Below are 22,260 nucleotides of genomic sequence, written 5' to 3' on the forward strand. Positions count from 1 at the left end.
TGGTTTGGAAAGTGATTGCTCATCTTGGAGCACTGCCAGAGGGTGGGATTGGGGTTCTGGGGACAGAGGCATGGACACGCACCATTTCTGCACTTTGCTTCTCCCTTGCTACTGCCGCTCTGCAAAAGCTGTCCCGTCCGAGTGTCCCATGCACTCCTAACACTGCTGAAGCCAGTGGGCATGCTGCAGCCCCACACTCTCCCGCTGCCTCACAGAAGACGGCAGGTGCACACACACCACCTGGGGAACACCCAGGCGTGCCCGGCTCTGGTAGCCCGCGGCTAGCATACCCGTGCCCTACAGGACCATATCACCTGGAGAGAGCGCTCTTGACAGACGGCCACCCCGGGGCCCTGCACAGACAGCGTGCTGAAACATGCCCGGTCTGTCCCCGGTAAAGGCCTGCTTGCTTGTCCCAGGGCTGCAGCCTGAGCCACAGGCCTCAGGTCTGCCACACGTTTGGAGATGATGGAGGGATCCTGAGGGAACACAGATGGGAAAACTCTGCACTCAACCTTGACCTTGCCCCGGCTCACTGCTGCCTCCGAGAAAGCAGGTCCACACACATCTGGAGCCCTGGTGTTTGTAAGTGTAGCCCAGGAGCCCCCTCCAGACATCCTGGTCTGGAGGCTGGCAGGGTTTATGATCAGGGTCCCACAGGACTGTATATATTTGCGTAATTAAAAGCTGCTGCCTGAGAGCCTGGCTTCCAGGCAGTCTGGAACTCGGTGCTCAATGGATTCCTCCCTTTGGAACACGGACGGGTCTTGGCACACCCTCAACAATGGGAGCATAGCAGGAACAAATCTGTGCTTAGAGAATTAGAGAAGTTGGAGAGACAACTGTGGGAAAGGCTGCATGCGAAGGCCCATCGCTTGCACCGGCCACTCCTTCAGACCGGGACAGGTGCTGTTCCACTGATACAGAGCCGGACGAAGTGAAGAAACAGGAATTTGGTCCAGAAAAAAGAGCAAGGTCAAACTTCAATGAAATGGAGATAAGTAATTTACCTGGTAAATAGTTCAAAGTGATGGTCATAAAAGACTCACTGAACTCCAGAGAAGAACAAAGGAGCGCTGTGAGAACTGCGACAGAGACGGAGAGCAGAGGCGAACCGCAGACGGACGTCCCAGAGCAGCAGACTAACAGATCTGGATTGAAGACTGCCTGGGAACGTCCCCATAGCCGAGCAGAAGAAGGCGTCAGTGAGCAGGAAGACAGGACAGCAGACCTCCCACAGAGCAACAACAAGAAACAAAAACAGTATATTTTAAGTTAAGATAGCTTGAGGGGACTGTAGGACAACATCAGGGGGGACAGCAGTCTCATCAGGGAGTCTCAGAAGGAGGGTGAGAGAGAGAGAGAGAAAGAGCGGCAGAAAACATGATTGAATAGACAATAGCAAAAACATCCCTGACCTAGGGAAAGAAACAGACTTCCAGGTCCAGGGAGCCTGGAGACAGTGAATGAATCCAGAGAGTTCACAGCAAGACACACTATAATTAAAATGTCAACCTTAATGAGAGAATCTTAAAAGCAGCAGGAGAAAAACAACTTGTTATATACAAGGAAACCACAAAGACTCTTTGTGGATTTTTCAGCAGAAACCTTGTGGGCCAGGAGGGAGCAGCAGGATGTATTCGAAGGGCTGAGAAGCAACCGTGCGGCCAAGGGTGCCCTGTCATTCGGAATTGGAGGAGGGACGATCTTCAGGGCAGGCAGAACCGGAAGGAGCTCCTCACCACTGAACAGGCCCTGTGAGAAATGTTCAAGGTCTGATTTCAGCTGAAAACAGATGGGTAACAAGAAAATAAATGAGAGTATAAACCTCACTGGCAAAGTCAATGCAGAGTAAACGTAATGGATTAATTAGTTAATAAAACTGAAACTAGAGCGAAGGTTAAAAAGACAAAAGTAGTAAAAATCATCAAAACTGCAATATATAGTTACGGGAGACACAAAGTAAGTGTGATATCAAAACATTAAATTACACCATGTTCAAACTTACGTTGCCAGCAAATTGACAGACTGACACACGCACAAGCAAGTGTGTGTGCGCGTGTGTGTACAGGCGATTTTATGTGACACTTACGGGGACCGAAAAGCCGACTCCTCTAGTAGAGACATGGAGTATAAGATTCCTTGATCTCAGTGTCACACTGAAGAAGGTCATCAGATCACGAAGGAAGAGGAGAGGAGGAAAGGGACAGAGAGACCCTGCGGAGACGTAGTCAGAAAATGGTTAATGGAACGGCAGTTAGTTAGCATCTTGTGATCGATAACTACTTCACCTGTAGAAGGACTGAATTCTCTAAGGCAGACGAACAGCGAGGCAGGGGAGAGGAAATAATAGCAGGTGACATGCGGCCTTCCCAGAGCCCCGCTGCGGACGTCAGGACACAGAGAGGGAAGCGGGAGGATGCACAGAGATACTCCGTGGAGGCGGAAATGAAGAGAAGGAGAGCAGACGAAACAGACGTTATAGACGTTATAGAGGGTTACATAATGATAAGGGTATCCGTCCACAGAGAAGACGTAACACTTGTAAACATTTATGTACTCCACACAGGAGCACCTAAATATATATAGCAAATGTTAATACCCCTGAAGGGAGAGACCCAGGACCGCCGTGGTAGGGGACGTTGATTCCCCCCGACACGAGGAGACTTAATTACGCAGAACATTCCATCTTTCCATAAGCAACAGAATCCACACTCTTCTCAAGGGCATCTGGAATGTCCTCCAGGACAGATCCCATGTGAGGCCACAAAGCAAGTCTGAGTGAATTTCAGAAGAGTGAACTATTGGGCATCTTTTCTGACCCACAGTGATGTGAAACTAGAAATCAGTTACATGAAGAAAACTGGAAAATTCACAAATATGTGGAGATTAAACACACCAGTGAACGACCTGTGAGTCAACCAGGAAATCAAAGGAAAAGTAAAAAAGAACAGCTTGAGACCAATTTGAACAAAAACTGAACATATAAAATTCAGCAGAAGCGGTTCTAAGAAGGAAGGTCATCGTGGTACAGGCCTACTTTAGTCCATGAGAAAAATCTCTAACAATCCAATTTTCAACCTCAAGGAACTAGAAAAAGACCAAATGAAGCCCAGTGTTAGTAGAGGGAAGGAACAAAGTTCATTGTGGGAATAAATGAAATAGAGACAATAAAGAAGAGAGGGAAAACCAAGGACACCGAGAAGCCGGTTCATTCAGAAGCTGAACATGGTTGATACACCTCTAGCTAGACTCAGCAAGCAAACGAGGACAGGACTCAAATGTAATCAGAAATGGAACAGACATTACGGCTGACAGCACAGAAAGACAAAGGGTCGCAAGGGACTACTACAGAAAACTATATGCCCAGAAACTGGATGCCAGTTTCCATATTAATTCTCTACCCGAGGCTGAATCATGAAGAAGTAGAATATCTGAATACTGGTTAGCAGTAAGGAGATTGACTCCGATCGGAAATCTCCAGAAGTCCAGGACCGGATGGTGTCACTGGTGAATTCCACCAAACTTTCAAAAAGATTTAGTAGTTCTCCTTCTCAAAGTCTTCCAAAACATCGAGAGGAAGGGAAGCTTCCAAACTCATTGTGTATGGCAGCCCTACCCTGATACCAACACAGACAAGGAGGACATCAGTAAATAAAATTAGAGGCCACTATCCCTGATGAACAGAGATGCAAAAATCCTCAACAAAATATCAGTCAACAATTCAATAATACGTTAAAGGGGTCATAATCCATTCTTTAGTGGGATTTATTTCAGGGATGCATGGATGGGCCCACATTCACCAATCAATGTGACACACTACATTCACAGAATGAAGGGCAATCATACGATCCTGGATGCAGAAAGAGCGTTGACAGCATTCAAATTTTACTTTTTTATGTTTTTATGTAAATTCCAGCGTTAACGTGCTCTTACGTTACTTCCCGGGGTGCCGTGCAGGTGCTCAGCTCTCCCGTTAAACACCCGGTGCCCATCACAGAAGGGCCGCCTTCATCCCCACCACCTGTCCAACCCAGACCCCGAGCCCCCGCCCCTCTGGTGACCATCAGTTTGTTCTCTGTAGTTAGGAGTCCGTTTCTTGGTTTGCCTCCTTCCCCCCACCTTGCTCATTTGTTTTGTTTCTTAAATCCCACGTGTGATTGAAACCAGGTGGTATTTGTCTTTCTCTGATTATTTCACTTAGTGTAATTCTCTCTGGCTCCATCCGTGTCACTGCAGGTGACGCGATCTCGTTCTTTTTGACGGCTGCATAGTACTCCACGGTGTACACACACCACCTCGTCTTTATCCATCCCTCAGTCGACGGCCATTGGGCTGTTTCCCTCATTTGGCTTTGGTAGATAACACTGCTTTAAACATCAGGGTGCATGAGTCCCTTTAATTAGTATTCTTGTATTCTTCGGGTTAACATCTACTAGTGCAGTTGCTGGATGGGAGGGCAATTCTACTTATTTTTTGAGGAACCTCCATACTGTTTTCCAGGGTGGTTGTACCAGTCTGCATTCCCAGCAACAGTGCACGAGGTTCCCCTTTCTCCACGTCCTCTCCAACTCCTCTTGTTCCTGCTGTTGTTTTATCGTAGCCGCTCTCACAGGTGTGCGGTGGCATCTCACTGTGGTTGTGATTTGCTTCTCCCCGAGGATGAGTGATGTTGAGCACCTTCTCACCCGTCTGTCGGCCACCTGTGTGTCTTCTTCAGACATGTCTACTTGTCAACATTCATTTTTGATGAAAAAAACTCAGCAAAGTGAACATTAAGGGAATATACTTCAAAATAATAAAGGCCGTATAGGACAAGCCCACAGCTAACCTTTTACTCCTTTGTGAAAAGCTGAAAATTTTTCCCCTTGCCACTTCCATTCAACATGTGTTGGAAGTCTTAACCAGAGCAGTCAGGCAAGAAAAACATTCACAATGGTGTCCACATTGTAAAGGAAGAGGTAAAACTACCTATTTGAGGATGACATGATTTTATATACAGAAAACCCTAAAGACGCTACAAAAAAACTAATCAAATTATTCTGGTAATTGAGGAAAATTGCAGGGCAGAAAATCAACATAAAGACCGGATGGCATCTATGTACATTAACAGTGAACAATCAGAGAAATTAAGAGAACAATCCTATTAATACATACATGCAAAAGAATAAAATACCTAGGAATACATTTAGCCAAGAGATGGAAGACCTATAGTCTGAAAATTGTAAAGCATTGATGAAAGAAATTGAGGAGGACACAAATAAATGAAAAGATATTCCAGGCTTACGGACTGAGAGAATTGATCTTGTTAAAATGTCCATATTCTACACAGCAACCTACAGATTCAGGGCAATCCCTATTGAAAGTCCAGTGGCACTGTTCACAGAAATAGAACAAATATTCCAGAAATTTGTATGGAAGCACGGAAGACCGCAGAGAGCCAAAGCAATGTTGAGTGAGAACAGCAAAGCTGGGGACACAGGGCTCCCTGGTTTCAAGCCACATTACGGAGCTCTAGTAGTTAAAGCAGTCGTCAAAAACAGACACATAGGCCAGCAGAATGTAATAGCCCAGAAATAAACCCACATGTGTATTGCCAGTTTGTTTATTTTGATCAGGTCAGTTTATTTAGTTTATCCTTTCAAGTCTCTGAATTTGAGTCATTGATGCTCAATCTTTTTGTTGTTGTTGTTGAAGATGTTATTTATTTATTTGACAGAGATCACAAGTAGGCGGAGAGACAAGCAGAGAGAGGGGAGGAAGCAGGCTCCCCGCTGAGTAGGGAGCCCGACGCGGGGCTTGATCCCAGGACCCTGGGACCATGACCTGAGCCGAAGGCGGCGGCTTTAACCCGCTGAGCCCCCCGGCGCCCCCGCCAATGAATTTCCGACAGAAGAGCCAGGACGCAGAACAGGGAGAGAACAGTCTCCTTAGTACATGGCCGTGGGGAAATTGGACAGCCGCCTGCAAGAGAATGAAATTAGACCCCTCTCACCCAGGACACAAAAATTACCTCAAAATGGACTAAAGCCTTGAATGTAAGAATTGAAGCACAGACTCCTAGAAGAAAACATGGGCTCCAGGTAAGCTCTTTGACATGAGTCTTGGTGATGAGTTCTTGGGTCTGACACCAACAGTGAAGGCAACAACCAGAAACAACGTGTGGGAAAACACCAAACGAAGGACTTCTGTGCACCGAAGGAGAGCATCAGCACGAGGAAGAGATAAGATTCCATTCCTCCTCAATGGGAGAAAATGCCTGAAAATTGTGTGTCTGATAAGGGATAATATCCACAATGTTTGTGGAATTCATAGCAGTCAACAGCAAAAGACACAGTCAATTAAAAAATGGGAGAATATCTGAGAAGACATTTTTCCAGAGGAGACGCACAGCTGGTGGATAGACACAAAGATGCTCAACATCACTAACCATCACGGAAATGTCAATTAAAGTGACTGTGAGGGGTGCCTGGATGGCTCACTCAGCTCAGCGTCTGCCTTGGGCTCTGGTCATGATCCTAAGGTCCTGGGATCGAGCCCCGCATCAGACTCCCTGCTGCTCTGCAGGGAGCCTGCTTCTCCCTCTCCCTCTGCCTGCCACTCCCCCTGCTTGTGCTCACTCACTCTCTCTCTGTGTCAAATAAATAAATAAAATCTTTTAAGGAAAACACATTGAGATATCACATCATACCTTTTTAAGTAGATAATATTAAAAAGGCAAGAAATAGCAAGTTTTAGCAAGGATGTGGAGAAAGGGGAACCCTTGTCCACCGTTGGTGGGAACGCAAACTGGTGCAGCCACTGTGGAAAAGAGTATGAAGGTTCCTCAAAACTTAAAAATAGAGCTACCCTACAATCCAGCCATTACACTGGGTGTTTTCTAAACAAAAAGGAAAACATGAATCTGAAAAGATACATACACCTCTCTGCTCACTGCAGCATCGTTTACAATAGTCAAGATATGGAAACCACCTAAACGTCCATCGGCGGATGAACGGAAAAAGCCGTGGTGTGTACACACGTTACTCAGCCACAGGAAAGAATGCAACCTTGCTTTGCAATGACACGGAGTGACCTCGGTATGCTGAGTGAAATAAGTCAGAGAAAGATCTAAAAAACAAAGCAAATGAACAAACGAAACTCACGGACACAGAGAACAGATGGGTGGGTGCCAGTGGTGGTGTTTGTGGGGTGCGCGCAGTGGCTGGAGGTACAGACTTACAGCTACAAAGTTAGTCGGGGCTGGGAGGTGCAGCTCGGTGACTATACGCGGGGATGGCGTCGTGCACATTTGAAGGTGGCCTCGAGAGTAGATCTTTAAAAGTCTCGTGTCATGATCATTTTGCAGTGTGTACAAATGTAGAATCATCGTTTCACACCTGAAACTAATACAACGTTATGTCAATTATACCTTAATTTAAAAAAAGAAAAAAAGAAAAAGAACATTGAGCTTAGTAATCTCTAAGTACCTAAGTGTTTGATTATCTCATCCTTCAGTGTCCTTACGCTGGAAATCTGGATAAATGATGGACTTTTTACTTTGGAGGGTGTGGGTTGTTGCTTATGTTTTGGTGTCTGGACATTATGGAGTCCCATGTTCACCCAAGATTTGCCGGTTGTAGATCTGAATCTTGCTGTTGTAGCGTAGTCAGGCGTAAGAAACATATGTTGGACATACCCCACATATCAGTGTTTTTGTCCACAGGACTGACATTCCATAGTAAGGCAGAGCTAGAGAAACTTTAGGAAGAGAAAAGGGGAGGAGACTCTACTAGGGTTGGCATTGATGGCCCCAGAGGACAGAGGGTTTGATGTCATCCAGGATGTAGAGCTGATGGCCATGAGGTGTGGTCCCCTCGGTTACCGGTCGTGTTCTAGACGACTATGCCCTTGGACTCCACCCTGGACCGAGCTGGCCTTCCTTCGGCACAGTCCTGTGCCGGCTCTGCGGGGCGATGCTCCCTCCTCTAGAATGCCCCAGTTTACGCGTACCCAGCCCCAGGGTCCCGGAGAGTTTCCCAGTCCCTCCCTGCGGCTGCTCTGAAACTCAGTGGGTCATTCACGTTCCAGTGCCTCGGGGATGCCTCGGGGTCTGTTGAAAGTGGGTGTGCACGTCTCCAGCTCCGCTCCTGGGAGCGGAAAGAGAGAATATGGGGTTCCCTTAGAAAATGAAAGGGGACGGTAATCACTTTGGCTTCCTGGGTACAAAACACAGGGGTTGCATACTTGACGTCTCGGGCACACATCGGTGTCCGGTGGGGCAGCTGGTGGGCCTGGAAGTCGGGGACATCCTGAGACCTCTGAGCTCAGGACCTCCTCCAGTGGCCCGACTCCTGCAGGTGTTTGCCGCCGGCGTCCCCGTGTGTGGAAGATGCCCCCCGACTGCTTCCTGAAGACCCGAGTCCCGTGATCTTCGCGACTGGGAATGTGGAAGGGTTTGGGGGTTGAATAGACAGCCACGTTCTTCTAGGTGGCTCTGGTGCTGTGGTTAATTCTACAGCGGTTTACCTGAAAACCGACCAGGGGACATACGATGGCAAATGCAGGGGGTTGAGGCCCTTTGGAACGCAAAGGGCTGGTGGCCTTGATTCGAGGCTCCTGGCGCCCTGAGGTCTATAGTTGCAGCATCACAGTGACAATCTGCAAGTCTACAACCAGGGAACCGTTCACACAGGGAGACACACGCCTCTGCCCTTCGGGCCGCCTGACGGCCTCGGCACAGCATTTCAGCCGCTGCTGGCACAAATAGCCCAAAAGCCCGGCTTGGCCACCACGTCAAACTTCGTGACACTTGGGAGTAAGGAGGTGAAGCATCCTGCAACGTCTGACAGACATGTGACCTGTTCTTTGTCATGTGCGGAGGAGGCTCCTGCAGCGATAGCCCGGGAGGGGGTGGTTCGTGGTGAGCTGTGCTGAGCGCGGGTGGGCCCCTTTGCTGAGCCGAGCCTCAGTGGCCAGCGAGGGTGCGTGCAGCTGCACCCAGGAGGAGCTCCGCCGCTTGGGTGTGGACTGGGCAGACCCTCCTGGTGCCTGCGGCCCTGCTGGGGTGACCTGCCGGGGGCGTGCTCTCCGGCCCACGCTGCAGCGCCTGAGGACCCTTCTTGAAGAAAATGCCGAGTGCTTCTCTCCACCGACCGTTCCTCGTGGAAAACAGGCCCAGGAGATGACTTTGCCTTACCGAGGCCACACGCTGAGTGTCATTCCTCAGCCGCCATGACTTCAGAACGTGGCATTTGTGTCTCAGAAAACATTTTTAGGGGCGCCTGGGTGGCTTGGTCGTTAAGCGTGCATCTCTAGCTCAGGTCATGGTCCCAGGGTCCTGGGTCCAGTCCCGCGTCGGGCTCCCTGCTCGGTGGGGCGCCTGCTGCTCCCTCTGCTGCTCCCCCGCTCGTGCTCTCGCTCCGAAATAAATAAATAAAATCTTAAAAAGAGAAGTAGTTAAAAAAAAGAAAGCTTGTTTTTTTAAACAGAAGAATCCTTCGGCGCCGCGCCGTTCAGAATGGGGTGAGAGGGTGGAGGGTGTGACCGTTTCCTCCGTCCGCTGGTTCCGTGCCACTGGGTCCGCCGCGGAGGCCTGGTGGGAGCTGGTTTCCCAAATCCTCAACGTCGTTCAACGGACTGAACAGTTGAGTCTCGTGTGTTTACTCTCCATCTTAGTTCGGGGTGGGGGGGAGCTCCTCTTTCCGCAGGGGGTTTGCAGCAGGGGGACCGGCGGCGTGGCCAGTGCGTGGGGAGCGGCGGGGGCAGCGCCTCCATGGGCCCCGCGGGGTCGCGGCAGAGCTGGCACAGCCCGTTGCCGTCGCCCTGCGGAGGCCGAGCTCGAGGACAGCCCGCGGCGGGTCGGGCACACCATCGGCCGGTGAACGGGCTCCGCCAGCATCTCAGCCGACACAGCTCCGCCCCGGGAGTCTGACGGGGAAGCGGCACGGCTGTTCGGAGGGTCGGAGTGGGCATGTTCCAAGGACCGTGGGATCAGGGACAGGACAGCCTGTGAGCCCCAGGCACCCGCAGAGCTGAGCAGCCAAAGCCCGTGCCTCTGAGACACTTTGCCCCGTTTCTGTCCCACCTGGCGAGAGCTGGTGAACGGCCCCGTCGGCAAAGAACGAAGTCGGGTCAGTACCCACTGGTGGTCGTGGGGCCGCCGATGCAGAGAGTTGGCAAGAGGGGCTTTCCGGGAGCCGTCCTCTCGTGCGCTGGAGTGCTTGTGGGAGTGTGCTGCTGCTTCCTGACCCGGAGTCCACGACGGAACAGACCGTGCTGGAGGGACGAGGTCACACCACCCTGCCGGAGGCCCCAGGGGGTCAGCGGACAGACCAAGGACAGACTTCTTATGGGGTGACAGGACTTGGCACGTCTCTGTGTCGCAGGGCTTGGAGGTGATGGGCTGATGTCAGGTGTGGTCTGGCTTTTCTTGAAGAGCCAAAAAGAATTATTTGCAAGGTGACCGGGAAGGGGGTCCCCATCCTGACAGCCCAGCCCGTCAGAGGAAGGGCCCTCAGCCGAGGGGGAAGCTGCGGCGTGGGGACACAGACATCCAGGGAAAGGACCTCATGAGGGCTGGAGGTCGCTGCTTCGCTCCGAGTCCTCCCGAGGTGGGCTTCAGCTTCCCAAAGCCAGCGGCTCCGAGCAGCCGGCGGCCATGAGGACAGGGAGGAGGCTGCCTGCAGAGACGGCGTGTGGGGAGGGCGTCCACCCGCCGGGCTGCTGGCTCCCGGGGCGAGCATGCACTCAGGTTCAGGGGGTCTGTGTGCAAAGGGGCAGCACGGGCTGCTTGGGCGGCAGGGGACAATCCTGTGTCCAGCAATGGGCCCGGGTGGCTGTTTCTGCCCAGTTGACGGGCGCTCTGAAGAGGAATTCAACAACAGAGGGGACAAGGACCCCCTTCCGGCAGAGCACAGAGCAGGGGCGAGGTCTGAATTTTGGGCTGAGCTGCGGCCTTCTGTCCGTTGCTGTTCTCACCTGCTGTCCCGGCTCTCACCCTGGGCGGGCTCTCTGGTGTGTGTGATGACGTCACGTGAGCCATCGGTCGGGAGCAGATGTGAGAGGACATGCGGGAGAGCCTGGTGGGGAGGTGAGCGGCGGGAGATGGCAGGTCACGGCTGACGGCCCACACGCACCCTCCTGCCCTGTGGCTCACGTGGCCTGGAGGTCGACGGTCTCCGCAAGTTCTCGCCCGTGAAGAAATGTCTTCCCGCCACCGAGGGGGATCTCAGAGCCTGTCTGGATGTCTGGCAGCTGATCCCAAATTCACATTCGCGTCACTGTAAAAACCCTGCGTGAAGAAGCACCACATTAGCGGAGATCCCTGAAATGGGCTCCTCTGTCCGTCGGGCGCCAGCCCTGTGCTCCCTGCTCGGGGCTGGGGGTGCACAGTCCCACACGGCATCGGGCTTTCCCCGTGGGGCTGAGCTGCGAACCACCTGGACGACTCGTCTTCGACGTCAGAGCCGCGGACTTCACCGCTGGACGCGTGCAGGTCTTCCGTGCTGTCCCAGTGGGGCACACGCGGGCAGGGGGAGGGGCAGGCACAGCAGGTCCGCGCAGAGGGCACGTGTGAGCGTGGCTTGCTCTCCGCACTGTGGCGTTTGGTTGTAGGAAAGCCCGTTGCTTCCCGGCTTTTGTTTTCTGAGTCGAGCTGGTGTGACTGGTGGGCATAAAGCAAGCCCACTGAGCAGACGTGCCCCAGGCAGCTGGACGTGGTTAGTGACCAGACCACAAGGTGGCGGTCCCCTGCTGCCTGTCCCAGGAGAGCCCCGTCCCGCAGAGTCTGCCACGTCAGTGCTGGCGGTCGAGGGCTTCTGGGGTCCACGTCCTGCAGCGGGGGTCTGTCCAGACCCGTGTCCCCACTCTGCAACGAGAGCTGCTGCGGGCTCAAGGGGTGGCGCAGGGGGTCCTTATGTCCCGCTCGTCCCCATCATGCGTCGTCACACAGCGGGGCCCTGTGCTCTGGGTGTCTTCAGAATCAGGCTCCACGTCAAGCAGGAAGATGTTTTCTGGGCAGCTTTCGTTCGCCACGATAGTCCTGATCCACAGTCGTGGTCATGGAGACCCACAGGGAGGCCCAGCAGTAGCCTCCGGAGACCTGCCATGTGCCAGCCGCACGCTGAGCCCTGTCCACGCTCCTCGGTTCCTCCCCCACTACCGACAGGGAGACTGAGGCGGGGCGACCCCACCACCTGCCTGAGGTCCCCCCGCAGCACATCAGCCTGGGACATGACCCACACTGCTCTACCCCCGGGACGTCCCCTCTGCCCCAGAATCCAGGGCCAGGACACGTTCTGCCAGGGACGCCACGGTCCTCCCCGGTCCTCTCCTGTCCTCCCCGGCTCTGTGACCCATGTCCCCGTCGCTCCCCCAGGACGCTGGAAGCCAGCAGATCGGGTTCTTGCTCGGCAGCTGTGGAGTCACCGTGGCCTTGACGAGCGACGCCTGCCACAAAGGGCTGCCGAAAAGCCCGACAGGGGAGATCCCGCAGTTCAAAGGTAGGTGACTTCCCGCACCCCGCTGGGGACTCTGCACGCGGGACGCTCCTGGGTCTCCTCGGGTCCTTGACACGCTCTTGCTTGCGCGGCACGTCACCTGTCGTCTGCCGTGTGGCCTAGTGTAGCCGGTGATGACACGCTGTGGACGCCATGGGGCCCGAGGCTTGTGCTGCCAGGCCGCGGGCCGCAGGAAGGGGACGGGCGCCGCGCACCTGCTGTCCGGGTGCCGAATGCCGGAACGCGCCGTGTCTTGTCTCCAAGGGTGGCCGAAGCTACTGTGGTTTGTCACCGAGTCAAAGCATCTGTCTAAGCCTCCTCGAGACTGGTTCCCACACATCAAAGACGCGAACAACGACACGGCGTACATAGAGGTGGGGCTTCTGGCGGTGGGCGGCCCCTGGGCTGGCGGGTCCCCCGGGCTTCTGGCTGGGGGGTGGGCGCGCGGTCCCCCCGAACCCCGTCCACACGGCCTGCTCTCCTTTCAGTATAAGACGTGCAAGGACGGGAGCGTGCTCGGGGTGACCGTGACCAGGATCGCGCTGCTGACCCACTGCCAGGCCCTCACGCAGGCGTGCGGCTACACGGAAGGTACGGGCCAGCCGCGACGGGAGCGCGTCCCTGGGCGGCGGGCGTGGGCCGCCGCGTCCCATCCCCGCACCCCCACAGCAGGAGTGGCGTCAGGTTTGTGCGCAGCTCAGACCTTCCCGTTGTCCTCGCCAGGCCTCCCCCTGCACGGGGAGGGACAGCTCTGGTGGCTCTTTTCTTCAGGACGCCGGTCCTGGAGGGTCAGGCCCCTGTGGCCTCACTTAACCTGATTCTCCTGCACAGAGGTCCATCTCCAAGGTGCTCCACGCCGGGTGAGGGTTCCACCCGTGACATCATGGGACACCGCTCAGGCTGTCAGTTAATTCCATGAGAATTCATTCCTCTGTGCATGTTAGGGTCTTTTGGGATCTTTAAAAAAAAAAAAAAAAAAAGCCCACGTTCAGCCCTCCCTGGCACCTCAGAGTCTCTGATGGGTTTGCGTGAGCTCCGGGGGCAGGCGGCGACCTCAGCCCCGAGCACGGTTTCTAGGATGCACGTTCTTTTCCCCGTGTGGCACAGCCGTGGAGGCCGAGAGCTGGGGTCACCAGGAGTCGCCGTGGCAATGGTATGGCCTTGGGCTCATAAATGGCGGGGTCCAGGCCGATCCCCCACGGCTGGGGCTTCTGTGACCGGCGCCCTGCCCTGGAGGCTAACCAGCCGGCAGCCCGCGGCTGGGGCGTCCCCTCCCCTGCGGATCAGGAGCTCTCCTCGCTCTCCCCCATTCTCCCAGCGATCTCCTTTATACAAAACAACTCACTGGTGCCGTGGGGACGTCTGGCTAATGTTCAGTCCCTGGACTAGGCCCTGACATGTTTCCCGTCAAGACATGTGGCCGCTGGTCACTACCTGCCTGCCTTTACTTACAGTGCTGTCCGCAGCCTCCTGACTTGTGGCCCGCCCCCGTAGCCCGGCTTCTCAGAGGTCCGGGGCTGGGGCGGCGGCGGGTGTCCCAGAGGGAACACACACGTGCACACACACACTCCTTGCTTCTGAGTAGAATATGCTTATAGACAATGGGACAGCGGCCGCTCCTCAGCGTGGCGGCCTGTCCCCTCAGGAGGAGCGGCGGCACAAGGTGTCAGAGCTGTGGCCGGCCTTGCGGGAAGAGCGCGGACAGCCGTGAGCGGAGGGCTCGGTGGACGCCCCGGGTGTGGACGAGGCCGTGCTGGGCAGGTGCCCATGTGGGTAGACAAGCGTGACTCCAGAGGCGTCACTCACGGCGTCACTAGCCCTCAGCATGGCCCTCGTGTTCAGCCTTGTGTTTTTAGCGCCCGTTTCTTCCCCCGAAACACGGGAACACTATTCTGTTTCTGCTGCTCTGGGGTCTCCTTTGTGACCCAACCCCAGCCTGAGGCTTCTAGCGACGTTCACCCTGTGTTTGCTGGGAAGGGTTTTCCTTTCCTGGGACTGGGAGAAGCCATGATGGAAATGAAAAGAATCTTAAAAAAGGACAAGGCCGGGGGAGAGAGTAAGCCCAGGAGAAGGAGGCATGAAGTGTTTTTAGGGACATGTGAGGCTCTCACTGTGGACGTGAGTGTCAAGAGGGTATCCAGAAACTTCTCCGGGCAGGTGGCCCGTGTCTGCAGACATGCTGTGGGCTGCCCCTCAAGGCCTCTCCCGCCCCTGACCGACGCGGTCTTGCATCCAGTGGGAGTACATGTCCTCTGTTTCCCTCTGTGCAGCGGAAACCATAGTGAACGTGCTGGACTTCAAGAAGGACGTTGGGCTCTGGCATGGAATCCTGACAGTAAGTGCGACCCCGGGCTTGCTGGCTGTGCTCGGTGCCCCGGCGGGAATTAGGATCCGTGTGCAGGGCGGCTTGGGGAAGCTGCTTCCCCCGCACAGGGAGCAGAGCCGTCGGTGTTAGAAGCCCTCAGCTCTCCGCAAATGCGACTTCCAAAGCGCTGTCTCTGCCCCCGTGGGAGCATGTGGACCCCTCCCTGGGCGCTCATGGGAAACAGAGCATCTCTCCTCCCAGCTCCTGGTGCTCAGAATGCAATGACGCATCTCAGTCTTAGGTTTGGGGCACGACCCTAGCGTGTGATTTGGCTGTGACATCCTTGGGCTTTTTCTCTCTACGAGTCTGTGTTTGTGAATATTATGGAAGCCCGGTCCCTTACACTGCTGGGGGAGGTTCCAGGGGTCTGCCGTGGTGACAGCTGGGCTCCCGAGCCTCAGGGTGTTTCGTTCCCATGGATGAGTGAGGGCGGCTGGAAGCTGCAGGAGGGTTTGTGGAGACGCAGCCGTGTCCTCTAAGATGCGCTCAGCCTCGGAACACAGCTAAGGGCGGGCCGTGGGTGTCCTCGGTGCTGATCGGCACTCCCGTCTTCTCCAGGCGTCTCGTGCTGGAACTGTGTCTTTGCAGGGGTGGAAAATTGTAGTGGCTTTCCCATGAGCAGTGGGACACACGTACAGAGAGCAGGCCTTGTGCTTTCTCTGTGAGGAGGGGGCCTGTGAGCACCGCCTGGACTGGAGGTTGGGGCCCACACTCGCCCCTCCTGCTGCGACTCCGCTCTGCCCCCAGATGCCGGGCGATACTAGGATGCGGGAATGCAGCTCCGCACGCACGCTCGCGCGGTGAGCACCGGGCCTAGGACGTCAGCCTTGCCGTCTGCGGCTCTGTGCCTGCAGACCGGCTGCCTGCCCCTGGGCCCCCTGCACCGTGGCGTTGCTACCCGCCAAACGCAGCAACGGCCCTGCGTGAGGACTGTCCAGCCCGGTGTGTGGCAGGCACTTAGCCCCCCCACCTGGTGACTGTGGCTGCCGTCGCTGCTACCGGTTGAGTTTCTCCTTTCGTCACTGTATGGGAACCTCTGTGCTAGGTCTCGATGTTGTCACCCAGTGTCACCGTGGCTCTGGGCCTGCAGCTTCCTAGAGCCAGGCCCATCCGCTGCTAGACGCACACACTCCTCTCTGCGTCTCACACGGCAGAGGGTGCTCTCGGTCCCCGCGTGGAGCTGGGGTGAGCTCGTGAAGGGGCGCGGCACATTGTGGCCCCTCATCCGGCCTGGCGGGTGGGGTGTCTCTCCCCCCAGCGTCTGGCAGTCGTCCCCTCTGTTTCTTCCAGAGTGTCATGAACATGATGCACGTCATCAGCATCCCGTACTCGCTGATGAAGGTGAACCCGCTGTCCTGGATTCAGAAGGTCTGCCAGTACAAAGGTACGTCTCTGGGGGCCCTTGAGTCCGCGGTTCCTGGTCTGACGGCGCGCCGACTAATGCCCTTCCCTCCGCTGTTCCCACAGCAAAAGTGGCTTGTGTGAAATCCAGGGACATGCACTGGGCGCTGGTGGCACACAGAGATCAGAGAGACATCAACCTCTCGTCGCTGCGGATGCTGATCGTGGCCGATGGCGCGAATCCCTGTAAGTGGCAGCTGGAGAGAGCCTTGTGCTCTGCGTCCCGCCTCCGCGCTCTACTCTGCCTGGTCCAGTCGTTGCCTTGTTCCGAGGCGGCCTTCCGTTAACGACCTCCCACGTGACTCACTGGAGCCTCGAGCCGCCTCGGCGGGTGGCGGGGAATCGGGGTCCTGGGCTCGAGTCCTGGCGTTTCCACATCCAGATTCCGTAGAGAGAGATCCTGACTTTCTGATTTTAACCCTTCTCCTTCTGTAGCAGCAAATTCGTACCTAAGTCATAAAATTTTATGAGGGTTGAATGAAGTGGTTCCTCGGCCTTGGCATGGCTACTACTTGGGAAGTAGTAATTATTGTTATCTTATGGTCTACGGTAATTTTCTTGATTAGGAAAGTAATTAGTCATTTTAGTGGAATTTCGTTATTGAATCCTGTAGGAAGCACCACCCGGTAGAGCGAATTCGCAGTCCCACAGGACACCACACCATACCTTGAGAAGTTCCGCTCTGGGTTGAGGCCAGACGCAGAAAGCTTGGTCTGGCGTGAGCGAGTGAGCCGGGGGAAGTGGGCGACGGAGACCGTATTTCTGCCCGTGAACGCTGCGGCGTGCGCACTTACTTTCTCAGAAAGTCTGATTCGCAAACGGGGACTCGTGCCCACGGGGTTTAGCATGACTTGTCTCACGGGCCTCCTGCTTCCCGAAGAGCTCTGTGACCCGCGAGCTGCTTTAGGACAGTGATTTGAGCCGCTTGTCGTGCGCGACGCCCCGTCCCCCGTGTTAGGATGTGGTCCTGCGGTGCGCCGGGTGGTGACGCCCCGAGCTGCCGGGGTGTGCTGAGCCGGGGGACCTCCTCGCTTCATTCGGATGTTGCACACGCACACTGAGCGTGGCAGGGTCAGCCTCAGGGAGGCCCACGAGCTCAGCGCCGCGGCGTCTCCGAACGGAGGTTATGCTGGTAACCCTCGGCTTCTCTCGGCTGAGCGGACCGTCTCTCACGGTGACGTGAGGGGTAAGCGTGAATGAGGCATGTTTCCGCACTCTGGCTGCAGCCCGACCCAGGGGCATTCGGGGAGTGGGGCGGTTTCCGTGGACCCCAGGTTCCGCCAGCTGACTGTCCTCCCTTTGCCTGCAGGGTCCATCTCGTCCTGCGACGCCTTCCTCAACGTCTTCCAGAGCAAAGGCCTGCGCCAGGAGGTCATCTGTCCATGCGCCAGCTCCCCGGAGGCCCTCACCGTGGCCATCCGGAGGTACGGCCGGGCGCCTGCAGCGCGGGGAGGGCAGAACTCAGCCTGTCCGGGGCAGCCTTGTTTCCTTGCACATGTGGGAATGGGCCCTTCAGGCTGGTCCAGATTCACTAGTCAGAAACCCTGTGTCCCTCTGGGGACAGATCTTGTCCCCAGTAAGTGAACACCACGGGTGGGTCTCCCCCATGTCCCACGCCGATGTCCCGGGGACCGCTGTTTGGGGTGGGCTGGGGAGTGCTGTCTGCCGTGAGTGCCGTGTGCGTGCTGCCCGGCCGCAGACAGGCCCTTCGCGCCACCACACCCTGCACTCTGGAAGACCCTGGTTTTCTCAGCTCTCGGGCTACGGATAGCCATCGCAGGGCCGCAGTGGGTCGTGGGCCTGCTCTGCTCATGCCTTTGGTCGTGTGTCAGTCCACCTCATCTCGGGCCCTATGCCCTGCACGCTGGTTACGGGCATGTGAAGCCGGCCCTGCCCCGCTGAGAGGCGCAGGGAAGGCCTGTCCCGTCGGCACCTGCCGTCCACCATCCTCATGGTGTGGGCAGGGAGGGTTTGCGCCGTCTTCTGTGTATTTCCATCTCGGGATCAGACTTGTTTCTTGGTATCTCTGGGTTCGGCCCTAGTAAGGTTTTCTTCTGCGTCACACGAGCGTGTCCCATTGTAAGTGCAGGTGCTCGAGCTTTCAGCACACGGTGCATGTGAGTTCCATGCTTGTTACCGAAAGGCTTCGCAACAGTACCCACTGGGAGGTTGTAAATCAGGTGCTTTCTGACAGTTTTAGCTGATAGTAAGATGAACCAGACTGTCCGAGGGGCTGGGACGTTAAAAACCTTTAGAGGATCAGCAGCAAGTTTTAATTTCGCTTGAACCAGACAGAAGTCCGTGACGTAATGTAAGCTGATGAGGAAATCGGACACCAGGAACCAGAATCCAGCCTTCGTTCTTAAAGAGGGGTCAGAGCCGTGCCAGCGGGCGTTGGTGTGCAGACAGCATCCGAGTTGACGTCTGGCTTCGGACGGGATGCTGGGGCCTCGCCGGGGACGGGCTAACACCAGGCTCCTCCGAGACCAGCAGTCAGCTATGTGGGTGCAGCCTGGCCACAGGGTCCCTGCCACAGCGTCCTGGCCATGGCCTCCCAGCACAGGGTCCCCTTCCCATGGCCTCCACCTGAAAGCGTCAGGGTTGTGCCACCGTGTGACGCGGCGCCATTGCTGCAGGAAAGTCACTGGGTGAGGGACCGAGACTCGTGGACACTCTAGCTGTGTCAGACCGTGGGGTTACGTGCTCTCCTAGAGAGAGGTCAGGCCACACCAGACAGACACAGGGAGGAGGACTCAGCGAAGGGCTTGTCAGTGTTTCTCCCAAAATGTCGAAAAATAATTAAAATTTTTAAGAAGATTAAAAATTTAGTACCCAAAATGGGCAAATTAAGGCGCATTTCCTGGGCTCGTGTTCATTTGGTTCCAGTGCACTTCTCCTGTGATCAGTGGCCACGCACATCCCCGCGCGCCCGCACTCCCCGCGTGTGCCGTGCTCCCTGCTCCCACGGCATCTGGAGACGCTGCTCTCGTGGTTCCTGTGCATTTGGAGTGTCCGTGGGAAGAAAGTAGCGAGAGAGGAACGTGGAAGTACCCCGAGACTCAGCACGTGCTGTGGGGGTGTCCCTTCCTGCCGGGGCGCACTGCCCCCACCACGGTTGCATCATCGCGTTCTCCGGTCTGTGTAGGGAGGGAGGGACCCATGGGGGGGGCACACGCCGTCGTCGTGACGTGGCCGTGCCGCTCTTGCCCGTGGGTTTTACAGTGTGACTGTCGCAGTGGACGGTCTCAACCAGCTGGGACTCATGTCAGCTCTCAGGAGCGCGGGACCCATGGCCGCCAGCACGTCCAGGCGGCGGAAATCTCTGCTACGGCCCAACCTCGCCCCGAGCTGCCAGACGCTCTCCGTGAGGACTGTGAATGGGGTTGGCACAATGGCAGCTTTGGCTCCTCGGCCCTTCCAGGGCCCCCCGTGTGTTCTCTCTCCCCGTCAGTCTGGAGGGGCTGCCCGAAGGCAGGGCCGCGCACATTGGAGAACCCCTTCCTGAGCACACGGTTTCCAGAAAACGGGGTGACCAGAGAGGGCACATGTTGGCAGGAGAAATCCTATTTCCAGCTTTTGGTAAAAATAGGTCTGCGTGGCTAGGACCCGGAGGGAGGCCAGGGCACAATAAAGCAGCTCTGTCCCCTTCTCGGCGGGGCCTTTGGTTCACCCCACGCGCGTCCTCCCCCGGGAGCCTGGTCAGGCCCGCATGCACAGTGCGGGGGCACGGACGCAGCGGGGGGCCGAATGCCCGCGGAGGAGGTGGCCAGGGCACTGCCTCGGTTCTCCTCCTCCCGCTTCCCGGCCCTTCTCTCGTCAGCCTGACAGGTGGCCGTGGGTGTCTGTCTGCGGGCACATAACCGTGAGCAAGGCAAGACCCGCGTGGGGGCCGGGAGGGCAGACCACCCGTCTCAGGCCACGACAGACTTCTCCATGTGCTGTGTCCGGGCGCACGTCCCAGAGTCACAGGGCCGACGGCCACGCCTGTGCTGAGATTTCATGGGCCCAACGCCGTGCCTGCCTGTTCATGTGCGCCCGGCCACGGCGCAGTTGACAGAAAGCCCAATGAATGTTCCAGGCCCCGTGGCCCTTTGCTGAAAAGGCAGTGCGTGGCCGCGTCTGCGTGAGCTCCCAGCTCTGTGCACAGAGAGCATCGCTCTTTCCTCAGCCACCGTTGGCTGACAGAGTGCTGTCACGTCCGTCACTCAGAGACGTTCCCTGCAACCAGAAGGTGCATCAGTAGCGGAAGAAACGCCTGGTTTTCCTGACGTGCAGTCTGTAGTCCTCACGTATTTACAGACGGGTATAAAGTGGTCTCCGTCTGGTGGCTCGCGCTGAGCTCTTTCTCTAAATGAAGACACTGTCTTCTCCCGGAGAGTCCCAGGTTCACTGGCACCTTCCGGGTCTCTCCGCAGACCTGCCACCCGCTCAGGGCTCGAGAATCGGGCATGTGTGTTAACCGCGCGTGGCCATATGTGGAAGGGGCAGTGGAGACTGTCGCTGGGACCCACTTGCCACGGCAGCACCCCATTCCCGCCTCACATGGGTCAGTGGTGGCTCGTGTGTTGGCCTCTGGCGGGGGCGCGGGGTTGCTCCAGAGGGACAGCTGAGCCGGACATCGTCTGTGCCGTCCTGTCCTTGCTGAAGCTGTGACGGCTTAAATGTGTCCACTCGTTTTGCTGTGACATTTGGGCTGCCTGTTTCAGAGTAAAGACGCGAGCCCGGTGCTTGGGGATGGCTCCGTGGGGATGGCCCAGGGTGTCCTGCGGACTCTCGACGATGGTGTGCTGGCCCCGGGCCTCACGGTCACTCCTGCGGACACTGCAGTGTGACCCCTGCCACTTCGCTCCTGCGTAACGCGAGGGGCAGTAAGATACACGGGAAAGGTCTAGTTTTAACGCTAAGGTATTTGTGTTTTGCTACCGACGTGTTGGTTATAGCCAAACAAAAGTCATTTGGAAAAGATCCTCATAGGCAGCAGAGGGCCGTTAAACATGGTTTCGCAAGCACATAAATGTCTCTGCACCGTCCTCGGTTTCAAACCGTCCGTGTCTGTGACCAAAACTGAAGTAGAAGTAGAAGGACGTTTTCAAAACCTGGACGAAAACCCCACAGAGACGCCGGAAAGAAGGCGCGGGCGCAGCTGGCGTTGCAGTCGTGCTGCGGTTCCTGAAACCGGTCGTTGGGGGCTGTGCCCGCGTGGTCTTGGCTGAGGCTTCGTGTCCCGGAGACGCCCTGGGTCCCGGGGAAACGCGCCCGGAGCGGCCCCGGAACACAGCGCTCTGCTGGGCCCTGGTTCACGGGGGCGGGGAACCGTGATGTCCGGGCCGGAAGCCGCAGACGCGCCCCATGTGCTGAGAAGCTGCGTGGTGTCTCGTGCCTCCAAGAGCCTTGGGGTGATGGAGTCACAAACTCTGTCCTCGCTGTCCCCTCCGGGAGATAATCTGTGGGTCCCGTGGACACAGTCCAGGCTGCACGGGGAGAGGGGCCGCCGGCGGGTCCCCCGATGCTGTGGTGTCAACCGTTGCGTTGTCCGCCTGGAGCAGTAAGATTCAGGGTGCTTCAGAGTGTCATCGTGGTCTCAGGGCCACCTTGTGCACCAGGAAAGGCAGGTCTTCTCAGCGGCTGACTCTGCCATGTCCCCGTGGGCCAGTCTTCTGAGACACTCGACTTTTCCACCTGCCGAGAAAAGACGTGAACAGTATGTGTGCTCACACGTGTGCGCACGCCCCTGGGCCCCAGTGTGGACACTGTCTGCTCACACGTGTGCACACACACCCCGATCCCTGACATGAACACATGTGTCTGCTCACACGTGTGCGCACACTCCCCGGTCTCCGGCGTGAACACACATGTCTGCTGACACATGTGCACGCCCCCAGCTCCCCGACGTGAACACACACGTCTGCTCACACGTGTGCACACCCCGGCCATCAGCCCTCGGCCCCACAGTCTGAGCCCTTCTCCGCCAGTACCAGCTGCGTCACGCTCCCTCCCCACCACGACTCCGGCTAG

At 56.3% G+C, this 22,260-nt stretch overlaps 1 protein-coding gene across 3 annotated transcripts in view; it reads left to right on the forward strand.

The window, feature by feature from the left end:
- The window catches only part of DIP2C (disco interacting protein 2 homolog C), a 372,928-nt gene that overhangs the window by 245,879 nt on the left and 104,789 nt on the right, over positions 1 to 22,260 (forward strand). For all 3 annotated transcript variants that reach the window (XM_046011076.1, XM_046011077.1, XM_046011078.1), the window contains 7 exons: positions 12,359 to 12,482; positions 12,744 to 12,853; positions 12,968 to 13,070; positions 14,750 to 14,814; positions 16,135 to 16,228; positions 16,312 to 16,431; positions 17,555 to 17,669. In XM_046011076.1, the coding sequence (XP_045867032.1) occupies positions 12,359 to 12,482; positions 12,744 to 12,853; positions 12,968 to 13,070; positions 14,750 to 14,814; positions 16,135 to 16,228; positions 16,312 to 16,431; positions 17,555 to 17,669 (731 nt within the window). The remainder of the gene's footprint in view (positions 1 to 12,358; positions 12,483 to 12,743; positions 12,854 to 12,967; positions 13,071 to 14,749; positions 14,815 to 16,134; positions 16,229 to 16,311; positions 16,432 to 17,554; positions 17,670 to 22,260) is intronic.

This window comes from Meles meles, chromosome 7 (genome assembly GCF_922984935.1).
Source record: "Meles meles chromosome 7, mMelMel3.1 paternal haplotype, whole genome shotgun sequence".
NCBI lineage: Eukaryota > Metazoa > Chordata > Mammalia > Carnivora > Mustelidae > Meles > Meles meles.